At 36.9% G+C, this 16445-nt stretch overlaps 1 protein-coding gene across 4 annotated transcripts in view; it reads left to right on the forward strand.

Annotated features, from left to right (window-relative positions):
• NAV3 (neuron navigator 3) overlaps positions 1-16445 on the forward strand; it is a 503615-nt gene that overhangs the window by 118852 nt on the left and 368318 nt on the right. For all 4 annotated transcript variants that reach the window (XM_064419581.1, XM_064419580.1, XM_064419582.1 and 1 more), the window contains 2 exons: positions 6143-6365; positions 6459-6547. In XM_064419581.1, coding sequence (XP_064275651.1) covers positions 6266-6365; positions 6459-6547 — 189 coding nt within the window. In that variant the 5' untranslated portion in view covers positions 6143-6265. The remainder of the gene's footprint in view (positions 1-6142; positions 6366-6458; positions 6548-16445) is intronic.

Below are 16445 nucleotides of genomic sequence, written 5' to 3' on the forward strand. Positions count from 1 at the left end.
AAATTCTTATTTCTGGTAAAGTAGGAGAGGTGGAATTTAAGTATTTCACGTAAGAGTAACTGGCAGCCCCTTCAGTATGCTGTTTTTGTGTTTGAATATGTAAATTGCTCAAAATAGCAACATATGAACATGAAACTTTACATGTGCTCCTGTTGGCCATATTTACAGCCAGAGAGAAAACGCTTCCCCTTGGGCTGCATTCTGTTCATTGATGGTAGCAAAGTTTTAACATACATGGGCTATTGCAATATACCAGATGCATTAGTCTCCATTGGGCTACCATATATCAACATATTTCCTAAAGCCCAGGGGCCTTTTTCTCCCTAGAAGTTTTGTAAAGTGCTCTGAAAAAAGTGTTTAGCAATTTTTCTGGGTTTTTTTTATGTCTTGGCAATCTGATTAGAGCAATAGCTGTAAATGATTAAAACTCCCAGAAGATCAGCCACTGCTCAGACACAGGTCAGCTGCATCTTTTTTCAGCATGCCAATCAAAACTTAAAAGCGAGAGAAATGAAGGCTTAATAGCTCCCTAGGAAACAAAATTTCAAAGGTATGTGAGCTCTCTGCTATTTTTGATTAGCCTTTCTCTTTCTCATGAGCCTCATAAATAGTTTTCTTGCATAAAGAGACTACTTTGGTTAATGGGTCAGAGCAATTTAAGATCCTTATAGGTGTACTTGCATTGTTTGATTGAATTGTATTTTCTTGCTTACTCTTTCTATTGCAGCTAGAGTACAAGAATATGTTTTCCATATTCCCCTTAATTTCCACTTTAGTGTTGTCTTTCTCTCTCTTATCCCATCCAGGTTTTTGGTAGATTTTGGAGAATAATTGCCTATCTACTTTTTTTAAGGTAGCTCTTTTGGTATACATGCGGAGTTATAAAAATAATACAAATATTGCAGAGTATTTAGCATGTAAAAAAAAAAGGAATATTTAGTCTTCCTGTTGTTTTCCAAACATGAGAAATGTAAAAGTTACACTATACTGTTTTCATGTATTTCATCAGCAGTACAGAGGAACATTCAAAGCAAGTTTGGACAGAAATGGACAAATATTCCACTGAAACTGGAGGTGAAATTGATATAAGGTGGAATTTGTCCTTTGCAGTATGTCTGCTGTAAGGCACAGTGAAATGTAGACATTTCATGAATCTCTTAAGAGGCTGCATATGTAGCAGGGCAGTTCTGGGTAAGATAACCAATTATCATTTTGGTCTGATGCTCAGATCTCGGCACAGAGTACTCTGTGTGCAACAAAACTGTCATCCCTCACAACAAATCCTTAGGAGACATCATAGTAAAAGGCTAGACTGGACTATCTCTTTAAAATAGACTTTGTATTCCCTTTCTTTTGCTTCTTTATCTCTGATACTCAGTGTCAAAAAAATGGGATGATGGAAAAGAGAAGGCATTCCTGTCTGTACTGGTTCCAAACCTGAAATAAAACTGTCATGTAATAGCAGCTCTAAATTCTGTATAGAGAATTCAGCCTGTTTGATGGAGGCTGCTATGTAAGATAAAAAGGATTTAAGAAAACCTGAAAGATCTGAGCTGCTGTACCATTTATAATAATAGTTTCTGAGAATAGAACAGACTCATATAATATGCATGTGTGTATTTATATGTATATGATTTTTAAATTTATTTTTTTCTAATTTATTATGTGCATCAATGTTAACTTGTGCATTCAGTTTGATTTTTGAGGCAATTGGCATCCTGCTTAGCAGAATAGCATTGCAAGAATGTAATATTAGATTGCCCTTTATCTTTTCCTTTAATCCATACAAATCTGAAAAGAAATGTTTTAATATTGACAAGAGCCAGGAACAATGCAAACAATTGTAATTCTGTCCTCACTGATAATATGGTGGCTCCACATAGCATTCTGTACTGAAGAGGGGTTTTGCCCTATGAAGAAATGCAGAGGATAAAGTGACAGCACTTACAGAAACAATACAAAATGTTTGAACCATACATGCACTTAAAAAAGGAAATATCATCTCTGGATTTGTCCTAATGGGGTCACTTTCTATCTAAGTAAAAACCATTACATTGTTTAGAAAGAGCTGTAAACACTGCAGGTTTTCATATTGCTGTGAATCAGGCATGTGTTTGGAGCAGAATTAATTTTGTATCAGAGTAAATAATTCTGTAGGCAAGCCTCAGTGCTTAGAGATATGTTTTTGGCTCACCAGCTGCCTTCCCAGACTGCTTTTATCTGGTGCAGACAAGCCTTTCTATGGCACTTCTATCATATGTGTGTGCAGAGAACAGATACTGGCTTCTTATTCTGCATGCTGGCTAAAAGCAATGTTCCCTGGAATTGCTCTCAAATCCTCCAAGAGTCAACATCATCTTCTTTTTCTGATAACTCTTTGTGTGCCTGATCATAATGTTTGAAGTTAGACCCATACAGAGAGCCTTAACGCTTTCTCCCTGTGGGCAAAGACTACAAAGAAAGATAAGAAGCTTTCATGGTTAGAGGTTTTTTTAAGGCCATTGTGAAACTATTGCTATGGGTAAGTTGTTAGAGCAATACTGGGGTGCCACATCACCTAGAAGATTCATAGGATCATGTGAAGTATGGAAGTTATACCCCTGATATTCCTGACCTACCTATCTTCAATGTGAAACGGAATCATTCTGCAGAATGTCAGTGGTGAGCCTTATCAGCATCAAGGACAGTGGGGCAGAGTGTGCCTTGCACAAGATGTGCCCCTTTGCCCATCTCGGGGGAGTCATAGTGTCTTGATACTCTCCCACCACTTCTCTCAGACATGCTGCCATCCCTGGGAACAGAACAAAGGTTGGGATCTACTTTAGTATCTGGGATCTCCTTTAGCTGTTGTTCATTGAGGTTTACAGATGGCACTTACTTTTGGTCTTGGCATACACACTGTCGTGTTTGAAATAGGTAAATGGGTATTGTCTCCAGTTTGTTCTCCCTAGCACCCCAAAATTCCACATCTGTTGTAACTGCACATAAACCATAAGCTCCATTTTAACAATGAGGTATTAGTACTGAAAATTTATATTGTCCTTCTAAAATTTGCATGGCATTTCCTGTCAACATATCCAGAAAATAATTTTTGTATCTGTATTTCCAGAAATTCTTTAATAAAAACATAACTCTTATTAAGCATAAACAATTGTCAGTGTAGCTGATAATACCCAGGATGCAATTCAGTAGACTTACCCTGTACACAAAAAAGAAAATTTGAAGAGTGCAAATTACAGTCATAGTTTTATAGCTGGACCTGTCTCAAAATTGCTTTAATGGTATGGCAAAAATTGCAAATGCCATGTGGGCACAAGAAGATTTTGGAAAAGAAAGTAATCTGTTGGGTTGCTAACATAGCCCTCATCCTCACCTTTGCCAGTGATAAACACAGAGCAATGTTTTGATGTGAAGCCTCCCAGGTAGCCCTCAGAGTGCACCTTATGTGGTCATGGAGTTTTAATACACCTGAAGGCCAATGACAATGGGAAGAAACCTAGGGAATATAACCTCATTATCTAAAGTTTTCCTACAGCAGCTTTTTCTTTATAGATTTTGTAGAGCTGTTAGAATTGACTAACAGTAGTTGCTTACAACTCCCCCTCCCTGAACATTCTCCTCAACCAGGTTGATTTGCAACATCCAGACTCTGTAAAGATATTTGTGCTAACTTCCATGAAATATTTAATGAATGTGCCACTTACAGGAACATATTATTATTGTTATTACTACTGCTACTACTAGTACATGGAAGAGGCTGTAGGGAGCTTGAGGATTCTGGTTGCTTTCTGAAAATCCTGTCAGTGTAAACTTTTTGAGAATTATCTGTGATGACAATAAGGGCAGTATACAAAGGATAATTCTGGTTAATTCTCAGAATATATTCTGGGGTTGTTCCCACTAGTCCATCAGTAACCTGTAGCTCACAGAGAAGTAGAAGATATTTCAGACACATTTCACGTGACTTAAGTCCACTTGAATTTAGGCAAGCATTTGAGTTACTTAAACCAGAAGCCTCATCACCCTGAATTCTTTCCATAGTTTCTCAAGAGGAGGAAGTCACTAACCTCAACCCCCCAACCATCACAAATATTTCCACATAGTATTTTCCTCATTGTGTTGTTTAGCAAGAAAGTCTAAGGATGTTCCTGGCTTGGATAGCTTGCTCTGCTTCCTTTAGGCCTGTGTTTGCAGTGTTAAATGCATCTGGAAGACTATATTACTATAAGTATCTCAATATTATTAAAAATAGTTATTGAATAACTTTTTTGTGTCTGTTAGGAGAATAAAATTGTAAAACAGCTCTAACTCGCCTTGACTTTTATATTTATAGGTGACCTACTGACAAACTATTATTTAGTCTGTGATCATCATGCTATCTAGACTATGGATACTTTAACAGAGTATGGATACTCTGTTATTGTGTGTATGTTAAATATCAGTGTAGAATAGTGAATAATAAATTTGGTTCCACTGTAAAAAAAAAAAAAAGGCAGTGAAGAGCATTTAATTATAGCTGTTTATGTTGAAAAGGCTGAAGACCACAGAACAATGTGCTGAATGGAACAAGCAAGAATTGCCACCCTGTGCTTTGCATGTTAAAAGTAATGAGGGCAGTCCAAACAAAATTATTTGCATTCTGTCCAACTTTGGCTTGAAAACACCATGCAGTTCCACAGAATAGCTTAATTGCCTATCCTAGCATAATTGCCAGGCATGGGAAGTAATATAATTCACATGTCTGACCATGAAATGAACCAGAGAAGCTGCTGGGTTTTAACAGCTTGGCTTTGACTTACCTTGGCTTTACAACTGTTATAAGCATGAATCCAGATGTTGATCCCTGCAGCGGTATCTCATGTTTCATCTTCCTGCATCCTGGCATTAGGGTTTGTGGATCTGTGAAACTCTCAAATGCGGGAAGTCACAGGTGGGGGTGGGAACAGGCTGCACCTGAGAGTGATATCTGGCTGTGTCCTGCTGTGCTTCAGATTCTGTGAAAATGGGGTGAGAAAAGCTGTGTGTGCTTGGGAAGGTTTTAGTATACTATTGAATCTGATCTGCTTCTTAATCCAATAAAATCATAAATTTATGGAAGATTTTAACAGCATAGTTTTAATGACTACTTCCTATTTTATGGGCAGTTAACACCTTAGTCTTGTTTTTATTTCAGTGACTTTCCCCAGGACATGCTAAATAATGAATAGAAAAATGGTTTCTAAGCATTTGAGTTTCCTTTGAGTGTGTTTGTTATACACTGCTTATCTGCAGAAGGAGGTGAGTCTCAGAATAGCAAGGAAAATTCAGTGTTTGGGTAACAAGCTGTCTGGGTATGTGTTCTCTCATATAGTAGCTTAGTGTATGATTGTTTATATTCCTGTGATTTCCTGAGGCCAATGCGTCTTCTCTTTGTTTCTAGTTATTTTTGTAAAGGACATGTTCTTACTGCTTGATTAGTCCTTTATTACTATCATGTACAATTGGATGTGAAGATAAATATGAATAAGAATAGGTGCCTCACACTGTGGTGTTGAGAGTAACTACAGTTTCGTTTCTTATTGGAACACTCTTTAGTCTGAAGAAGAAATTGTATAATTGTATCTCACACAGTACTATGCTTTCAGAACTTCTTTGTATCAATAGTGATCACTTGATTTTGTTTTATTTTTGGGTGTATCTCACCCTTGTCCCTTTCTCCTATTTGTAGCTGGATCACAATAAGAAAGCTTAGGGGGTGGGAGTTGACATTTTAAGGAGGATATTTCAGTCCATTTCTAATTTAGTGTTTTCAGTATTTAAGTCAAATAGTTTTTGCTTTTCTCTTTCCTATAACTTTTCCTTTACATTGGTAGCTGGAATTCACTAGCTGTTCTCAGTGGATATTCTGTGTGCCCAGAGGGATGTAGAGGGGAATGAATGGGATCATATATTACTTCATCCTGCCAAGTACTCAATGAAACTCCAGTACTGCTTAACAAAAACAAACAAATCTGAAAAACCAAACCATCACTAACCAACTAAAAAAAAAAAAAAAGAAAAAAAGGAAAAAACCAAAACTGCACAAAATCCACGCACACTAATGAAGACATAATATAACAGAAAATTGTACATCAATCTTGATTTTTTTTTTTTATCTCAACAGGTTCACAGTCAGGATGTAACCTCCTGTAAAATGGAAATGTGTGAAGAAAGATACAGATAGCAGTTGGAGTTAAAAGTGGTAGATGAGTATTTCTCTTCTTAAGCATCAGCTTTTAAAAACGCTATGGTGATTTGGAAAGTCTCAAGAGTGAACTGCAAAGTTTTCCTCAGCTCAGTCGACGCATTTCCTAGTCATTTCTCCAAGTCATTGATGTTCAGAGATGGTGTGTGATGGAAAAAAGCACCATGTTTCTGTGTTTGTAGCCCCTGTTTTTTGGATTAGTTTGCTGCATTGCTGAACCAATTTCATTTTGAAGGGCAAGGAGTGAATGTGATGGATTTATCTTCAGAGATGAACAAACATGGAAGGAATCCAGTAAGTCATAAACTAGAAGATCAAAAGAAGGTAAGATTATTTTTAATTGCTTAATTACATTTGAATGACTTCCAAACTCTTTGATTTTCAGTAAGCTAGAAATGGATGTGTTTCGAGGATAAGGTCATTTGCTATGCTTACGTGATATTGCAATACAGAGAACTACCTGAATTTGTCTAGCAAACTGTCTGTCAAAACCTGGACTTGCTGACCTGAAGCAAAAATCTGACATCAGCCTGAGACAGGGTGAGACCTTTGTTTTTGACTGTGGATGCATGGGTAGACCCTTCTTCTTCTGTCCTACATAGTAGGATAGATAATGTAAATTTTTCAATTTTTATCCCTCAGTATCTAAGGCAGTTTAAGCATGTAAATTCATGCTTCCATATATGGGAAGTTCTTTCAGAAATCCCACTTCTGCAACAGACTCTCCTAAAAATCTCACCTTCCAAGTTTGTGTCCTTTACTTTCTCATACTATAGTCTGGAAATATTTCTAATGCTTACTTCATAAACCTCAATTTGATGTCTTTAGCTCTTTGGGGATAATAGAAGGACCCATGCTTTATTGGTCTTTTGGTATTACATTGATAGACTTTTCCTGAAAAAAGCTTTTTGCTTGCTTTGTTTTGTGGGTTTTCTCAATCTCTAGTATATTAAAAGTTCAAAACGCTCCAATTTACTTTTTGCCTGGGTTTTAAGGTAAGGCCTGCACTGATTGGCAGCCAGCAGAGAGAATATGTCCTGATATAGCATCTGAGGCTGTGGTGTGCTTCATATGATGCCTTGAAGTGAGATTTACTGGCCTCTTTGAGTTATTGCATAGGTTCAGTGGGACTGTCCAAATAATGTATTGAAGTGCAGGTTATGTGATTCATTATTACACAGACTTTATACTTCTGGCTTGGGTCTTTTTTTTTAATTTTTGGTATGAATGTTTCTGTCTAATATTTTAAGTATTTTTGATCTTATTTGGAGAAAAAAGTAGAAATTGGTGTAGTTTATGGACAACATAAAACAATTGTAAGACCCATAAAACCAAATACTTTGTTTTAGTGTCTCTGAGATACATTAATATAAGTCATTCAGTCATAGCCAATAACCCTCTAAAGTGCAGAGAATTGTAGGTAAGATGCTATGATAACACACATGATGAAATTATTACAGAAAATATATTCAGCCTTTGAGCATTTTTTGTGTAATAGAGGAGAGAAGTATATGATAAATGATAATTAGTTTAAAACATGGTACTTTTTCCACTTCATAATTGCCACCCTTCTGTGGCACAAAAGAAAAGGCATGAAATGTTAGCATTAATCTCACCATCTGGTGAACTGTTTCTGAACCATTATTATGCGACCTGGAACCCAAAGTCCCTTTTTTCTCCAACCCCCCTCTTATTTCAAAAGAATTTTTTTCCTTTCATGCCTAATACCTGCAGATTCACTCTTAGACACGAGCTCTTTGGATTGCGTAGGAGGGGAAGGTTTGTTTCAAAGAGGATCTGTTGTACCTCAAGGTCAAATCTTTTCTTTGAGCCAGTCTATAGATATTTTATCCATCTGTAGAACTATGCAATGACCACCAAAGGCTCTGCAGTTGATAACAGGCTCTGCTTTTGTCCTGTGCTTGATGCTGGAGAAGTAAATATGATGATAATAAACAGAAGTCTTGTTAGTTTTAGTTTCATTCAGGGATCTTTACTAGCAATTGAATATCATTGATATGCTAATATCATTATAGAAGGCTAATATTAAAAAAAAGAGTTTATAAGTGGTGGTGAAACATAGGAAGTAGTAGTAATTTGGCTATCTCTTTTTGCTGCATTGTCTCTAAATCAAATTTTTACATAATTTTGCATTTACCACTTCAGGAAATACTGGCTGACATGAGTGCCTTAGTTGCATTCTGCCTGGATCACACTAGGCAAGAGTCAGGCTGTATTTCTTGGATACCTTATGTCCTTTCAATAAATAAAAAATATTGTATTCTGCAAAGACTCAACTCCTGTGATGCTGCAGAATATATTGTTACTGTTTTCTGCATGAGCAATTTAGGAGAAAAAGTCAAATTGAGAAAAAAAGCTTCATGTAAGACTTCTCAGGTAGCTTTAAAAATGCAGACTGTACTTTGGGATGTAACTTTCTCAATAATTTCACAGCTATGCTATATACATAATAGCATAGGGTTATTTTTCTGTGGTCTGGATTTAGGCTTGAACAACTGTATTTAAATAATTTCTTATGTTGCTAGTATGTATGGCACTCAAATATACTCCTTATCTCAAACCCCATCAAACGATATCACATGCATTTTAAATAGGTGCATGCTTCTTTTGTGGCTGCAGGACTGTCCAGTTCCTTGTTCTTCCTGTAGCTGCAAGATGCAGTGATATTTTTGATTTCTGCCAATGGCTTGCTTATACTTGTGGGACTGGCATGTGTCACTGGGCTGGTGCTCACAGTAAAAGATGGACATTAGTCATAGGTTCAAAGAAGTTAGAGCTTTAGTTTAGAAACCATGTGGAAGCACTAGTCTGATTTTTGTGGCTGAAATGTTGGGAAAAGGAGGGAGGTTGGCTAATAGTGCAGAGAGGAAAAAGGTTTTAGAAAGATCATTGTAATTAATTAACTTGACTCTTACAGAAAACAGGCATAGGCCTTCCCTCTACAGATTCTTCCCTCTACAGATTCTTCTATCTGGATGCAAAGCCTTAGGAAACTGGGAATGAGCTGGAACAGGTAGTTCTAGGATGTCCATAATTTCTATCTGCCCAAGGACCATGTGTCCATGGTAACTCTCTCCAAAAGTAGCCTTTTCTTCCTCCAGGCTTGATGTGCCAGCCATACTGCTTCATCCACGTAGATACTTCATGTTAAATGCTCTGCCTCTGCATCTGTTTGCCCTTTCCACAGTGTGCTGTAATTCCTTATTAAATCAGTATGATAAAACTGAAGGCTTTAGGACAGACATGTCAGTGAGTAGTAGGTCCATATACTGCTGCTTACAGTATGGTGTGCAAGTTCATGATTTTAGCACATGGCAGAGAGAGTCACAAACTAGCCTTTTTAATAACAGATTTTTCTAGGCAAATTGTTTAAAATTACAATTTTAAAACCTGAAAGGGGCTGTCTTATCTATCTGTATTTCATTGTTCAGAAGGGTTCTTCTGTTTTGAAAATCAACATTGCAATTTGTAATATTCTGCCACATACATGGTTCATGCTAGCCAATCTCCAAAACACACATTCAAAATTTCCTGATTACACCACTCATATAATTTTTATGTTTTCCTTAGAAAAAAAGTCCCATTGTGGCCATTTCTTTGACAGGCTATCCAGGTTGCATTGTATCTTCAAAAAACACCTGCTTGCTGCAGGCAGGCAAAGCCAAGCCTTAGAATGCTGCTGCTGTGGCCCTGTTGAAGTGTGGAGCCTGGGGGTGGGAGCCTGACTGTGGCTCTCTGTGGGTGTGCAGATGTCTGTGAGGCAGCACATAAGTAAACAACAGGGGTGGCTGTGCCCCCAAGTATCATTTATGCACTTGATTGTGTGTAAATCTGTGGAATTGTTTCAGAAATACAGGAATGTACAAAATGTTTTCCAGTAACAATAATAGTCTGTGCCTTAAATGTTTGGTGTATCTGCTTTGTCTGCCAACTAATTTATTGCTTTCTGTTCCACTGTGTCTAGGGTGTTTCACACAAGCCCTCTGAGTCCCCATCGTGACTCACAACAAAAGATGTGTGCCTGGATTTGAAATCCAGTATGCAGAATACAGTAGGAATTATATTCTTGCAGAATTTCTTGTTTCCCAAATAAGAAACTTTGTACCTCTGCACATCTTGTCCATGTCTTGGAACTCTGCACACCCAGAGTGGTCACAGGGATAGTCTTTCATCACATTTCCTTTAAACTCTCTTGACAAAAGGGCTTGATTTTTCTGTATAGAGACAGATCCAAAACAAATGAAAACAGAGGAAAGTTTTTAGCACTGTACTACCTCCTCTGCAAATATATGCTTTGAGGCTAAATATGAGAAGGTACAACAATCTCTGTTGTTTTCAGAACAAATGTCATTGTTCTCTTTTGGTAGGTAGGTGAGCTGCTGTACTTGGAGGGCCTTTCAAATAGACACCAAGGCTCTCTTACTGGACAATAATTAAATATAACTAATTAGCAGGAATGGCAAGCAAGCCTTGTCTAGTGTTAGATGTTTTGCCCATTTCCCTGGTAGCCATTTGGAAATTAATTAGAAGTCCAATATCAGTCAGGTTTTGCTTGGTAGGGTAAAATAATAGTTTACTGCCAAAAGCATCATGCAGTCTTGAAACACAATTCTTTAAAACGAGAAATCAAGAGAGAAGGTATAGAAGGGACAGCTATAACAGGAATAATCAGCATGTACATCACACTGTTCTTCTGTCCCCTGTCTCCTTTTTCCTAGTCAATATTCAGTGCACAGGACAGCATTTCAGGAAAATCAGATGTCATCCTCATGAGGCAGTTGGGCCAGAAGCATAATTTATTCTCATGAGCACTCTGCTACTGCTGTGTCTGTGCTTCCCATTTTAACAGCTCAGTTTTCATTTTTATGGCTAAATCTGTAGTCATTCAACAACTGTTTTAAAAAATAATGGCATGAAGTCTTGGGCAGGCCAGAGTTGTTGCTATTCTTGTTTAATAGTGTATTTCATTTAAATACCTAGGATCTGAATGATGTTGCTTGTTATGTGAACAAAAGAGTGATGTCTCCCCTTTTGTTTTTATTTCTCCAAGGCTGCTCTGAGCTTTCTATCCCTTATCCTCATACACCCTAGTCCCTCCTACACATATGTGCATATACATGTATATTCTGTGCAGTTCTTGTTCATCTGCTCAATTGTCTGACAGGGGATGCATTGCAAACAACAGAGGTCTGCAGAACTGCTGAAGAATCAGAGATTCATTAGGCTCAGTGTTCACTCTTATCCCATATTGCACAACAACTGGCAGGAAATTTGTGGGGTGTTTTTCAGGACATATAAGTGTTTTAACCAAAAATAGTGCAGCAAGGGAATGGTGAGGGGTCATCAGGGCTCAGGGGAGATATTTGTTCTTTTTTTTCTTTTTTACTTTAATACTCTGGAATTAGGCCCAGATAAGAAGAGCCAACACAGCTGATAAGAAGAAATGGGCTGTAGGGATAAAACCACAGTTGCTTTTCTGTATCAGCTTGTCATATATTACCTCTGTCATTCCTTCCTTTAAGCTTTTTCCCTCCGTATTCCATGTGTTTTCAGTTTGAAAAGTTTTGCTAGAAAGACTAGAATTATCTCCCTGTCTGTCAAACCTCCCTGGGGCCCCACCACCTGACTCTTCTCACTTTCTGAAGTTGTTGCGTGCGCACCGCTAGGGAAGTTTAAATTAAAAAAAAAAAACAACCAAAAAACCCAACAAAACCACACAACCTTTACAGTCTTAAATGAAGTTAAATATCATTTTATGGACTATGAATCCATAGTTAATAATTTATAAGGTAAACTCATGTCCTCTGCTGCATATTAACAAGGCTTTTTCTTCCTTTTGGGGAACTATGATGTGAATAAGATTGAACATGTTTCTCTTTAATACTTTTTCATTGCTTTCACCAAGCCACTATTTGCAAGAAAGACTTGATTACAGAGAAGTATTTTGAAGCAGAAGTGCTGCACCAAAACAGCTAGGAAATTAAATACTGATTAAATGAATTATTTTCTTAAAATGATACTGGCTAGATGATTTTTTTAAAAATATTTTGCTAGTATGCTTTGGCTTTGTTGATGGTTGCTTTCCTTTTCAATCGCTATCAGTTTTGTCTTAGAGTTGTTACTATTAATGTATGCCTGATAACTGATTAAAACTTGGTTTTATTCAGGAATACCAAGTAAAAGTTGTACAGGGTGTCATCACTGCCTGGTTGGAGGGAGATCAGCTGCTTTGCAGCTGTTACTGCTGGCAGATTTTTAAGTCATCAGATTGCTGAAATGAATACTATTCTCTCTGTATGTACCCATCATGGCTTGGGATATGCGCTACAGAGTTGAGTGAGAGAAGAAGGCGTCTTCTCACTTGGGTTGATTACTTCCCTCCCACTCCCCACTGAAAAAATAAACAGACTGACTGGCCCTGCTCTTCACTTACTGCTGAAGACACAGTTTCCAATCTCTACCAGTTACATTGCAAAGGTAGATCTAAGTGTTGTGTCTCAAATGGTCTTCTCTGATTTAGAGTGAAATACAATGGCTAAGAAGCAGAAAACAGTAAATTAATGAAATTAGTATCTTATAATTATACAGCATTCTCTAGGACACCTTGGTGGTTAAAAACTACCTGCAAGGTTTAAATATGTCAAGTAGAAAAGAAAATGAAAGACTTTATATTATTAATCCTGTTTTTTGATTGCTGTTGTTCCTACTTTTTTAAAACAAAGCTTTTATTAGCCTCATTACAAAAAGTATTTTAAGTGATAATAAATAGCTAAGCGAGTAAATGAAGCTTTCTTTTTTGTTGTTTTTTTTCTCTACAGTGGCACTACAAAGCAAGGAAATCACTGTAATTATTATTTAGTATTTTCCTGCTCTAAGCATTGTTATTTTTCAAACTGTTCTCAGTAATATTTGTTTGTCTGGTTTTGTCTTGAAATCATCCTCGGGGAAAATGTTATGAACTTCAAGGATGAAATGCTGAACAAATCTGCAACCTTGTCCTATCTTTGTCACCTAAGAAGGAACATTAGCTTGAGAAGCAGTTGCATGCAACACTGCATAGTCTGAAATGGGCTTCTAGCTGATCCCTTCTCTCACACTGTGACTTTGTTTTGGGAATTTTATCACCCAGCTTCATGAAGAGCATACCTTCAAAAGGGGATTTGAGGTTTCTGCTGCTTGAAATCTCATCTTTGTTATAGGTTCCATAATGAGTGCATTAGCACTCAGCTATCCTGCTTGCTGATTTTGAAAGTATTTTCCTAAATTTTGTTGATTATCCTTTATCAAACCCTGCATTTAGAGGAAATGCCTATTTTCTTGTTCCCCTTCCCTTGAATTTGCATTTCCTATGGAATTCATCACTATGTTGAACAAGCTTCATATAATAAAGGCTAATAAAAGAATAGCCAGAATTCCTCCCAAAATGTTGGAAGTAAGTAAAAATCACCTGAACCTCCTGCTTATTCCAGTTCTGGACTAGATCTAAATCTCTGAAAGACACAAAATTCACTAGAGCAGGGTTGACATGGATGCAACTAAACATTTTTTCACTTTGATAATTTTTCAACTTTAAGTGAAAAGTGCTTCTGTGTTTACAAAGTAGTTGGGAAAACCTGCTGCTGCTTCTGTTGTTATTTTTACCATATTTGCATTGAGCTAGTTTCTTGAAATCACTCTGTAATGGTACCTTGAGATTTAAATGAATCCTAAATTCAGGTCAAGGACTCTGCATCTTCCTAATTATCTCTGCTGTCTTGCAGTACAAGTAATGCATTGTAAGTGCTGTTGAATCTGTATGTCACATGAGGAAATCCTACTGTTTGCTTCTCTAATTCCCCTGGAAGGGTAATTTTTGAAACTGGAAGGAGAAGCATCTGCTGCTGCTGCTGCTATATCAGAAGTAAACAAGTGAGGGGCTGTACTGCAGTGTGTCTTTGTGGAAGGGATATAAAGACCTTTTTAAGATTGCATTTTATAAACATTAAAGCAAGAATTTTCTTGTGAAACTGCATTGTGTGTCTGCTTATAGAGTAGAGTTAATAACCTTTTAAACTCATTCCAGAGAGGCCTAGCCTAAAGCAATAGATGACAGGACAACCTTGCCTGGTACTGTGGCTTTTAGCTTCTGAATGAAATCATCTGGTGGAACATTGAGTGATTGCCAACAACAATTAGTAGTCCCAAATTAAACCAGAATTAAACCAGTTCTTGTTTTCTTAGATACACTGTGTAAATACACACTCTGAATAGGGAAAATGAGAAAGGCTTGTATGAATACAGAAATGATGCACAAAAAATTTGAAGCCTAGCTTCTGCAAATGAGTTTTTCCCTAGGATTTTTGCATCCTTACTGAAAGAAATACATATGAAAACCCTTCCAAACCTCAAAATTAGAGACAAGGTGTACTATGAAGGTTACATTAGTTTGTCACGTTGACTTCACAGAGCACACAATCCTTGAAAGTGAATCTCTAATCTGGGTATTGTACCACAATGGAAGACTATGCTTTATTACAGTTTAACCTGGAGTACCAAGGTGCATTCATGCTGTAGTCCAATAAAAGAATACTGCTGGGAAAATGCTTCATTTTTATCTTTTTAATGGCTAGGTACTAATGTTGGCTGTTCTCCGGTACTCAAGTACAAAAGAATGCAAATTCAGGAAAGTATTCTGGAAATGGTTATCATTTTCTTCCTTCCTTTCAAAGCTAGTTACTGGCAAGCACACACACACACACATATGTATTTATATATATATATTTTTAAATTTAAATATGTATAAATATGTATATGTACAAAGTAACATAGTTATGCTTGGTTTCCTGCAGGTAAATGAGAAAAGCTTCTTTGCTAGAGGAGAATAACAAGCTCATAGAGCTACTGAGTTTAATATCAATGTTTCCTCTATTTTACATCTAGGTTTTGTTGGTTGTTTTTTTTTGTTGCCTTTTTTTTTTTTTAATTTTTTTTACTTCAGGATACTCTACATTTAATTAAGTGAGCCATAGAATATTCAGAATATTCTTTTTGTGGCATGTTGAGGTGTAATAAAATTGTATCTCAGTAGGTACTGGTGTATGCAAAATCCCTACACTTTTTTGATACTAAAAGTCCTTGATGTCTTCCAGAATTGTCAGTATTGGACACACAAATATTTCTTAATGGCACTTTTACCTAACTGGCTGAATGTAGATTTTACCAGGGTGAGGGACAGCTTCAGAATACAGGGATATATCAAAGGTTTCTAGCAAAGAGCTGTTGTACCAGTTTAACATTTATTGTTTTTGATGGAAAAGTAAATCTGTAGTTGAAATGCAAGTCAGCAGGCTGTCTTTATTACTTGGGCTTTTTGTATTATTTATTTTGCCTGCTTCTCCTTTCCTATTGTTGTTACTGTTGTTTTCTCCTTTCTCTGTCAGGAGTATTCTCATTACTTGTCATCTTCCCTCTATCCTTGCTGCATGTTTATTGCCCTCTGTTTTGTTTTTGTTTTCCTTCTCCTGTGCTCAACTGACCCCAGCTTATCACTTTTTTCAGTATTATGTGCACATACAAGCATGAAGATAACTGTGTGTGTGATATGTGTCTATGAACAAGCATAACTGCATGTATATTTTTGTGTACAAGCATTTCGAGTGAGTGCTTATATATATATATATACATGTAATATGGACAGAAATGCATAGGAAAATCTCCAGTGTGATTGAATCTGAAAATGTTTTTCTTTTTCTGTAGTCCATTTGCTGTTTTTTCTGGAAAATGGTATCCTTACTGCAAGGTCTTTGTCACACTGTGTACCTGTTAGAACATTTGTGCACTGCTTAGGACAGGAATCATGGCTGAGGGCTCTTGAGTATTTTAAAATAATTGTAGTAGTAAGTATATGATTTAATTTTTTTTAAATTGTATTTTTTTGGTTGTGGTGGTGAGGACTTTGTGTGTTTATTTGCTAGATCCTATCAGTGTTCTCCACCTTAGTCAGAAGCATAGTTGTTGCTCTTAGCCCTTGATATAAGAAGTGCAGACTTAAAATACTCTTGGTCCGTGTACCATCTGACTGATATGGATTAAGAGGAACCTGTGCCATCTGACTGACATGGATTAAACTTTCTCTTCTGTCTGAATCGCTACGCTGATGCCACTCATAAGTTGCATGGTATGTCCATGACAGTGAGCAGTAATTAGTAAGTATGGTGGAGGC

This window comes from Passer domesticus, chromosome 5 (assembly GCF_036417665.1).
Source record: "Passer domesticus isolate bPasDom1 chromosome 5, bPasDom1.hap1, whole genome shotgun sequence".
Taxonomy (NCBI): Eukaryota; Metazoa; Chordata; class Aves; order Passeriformes; family Passeridae; genus Passer; species Passer domesticus.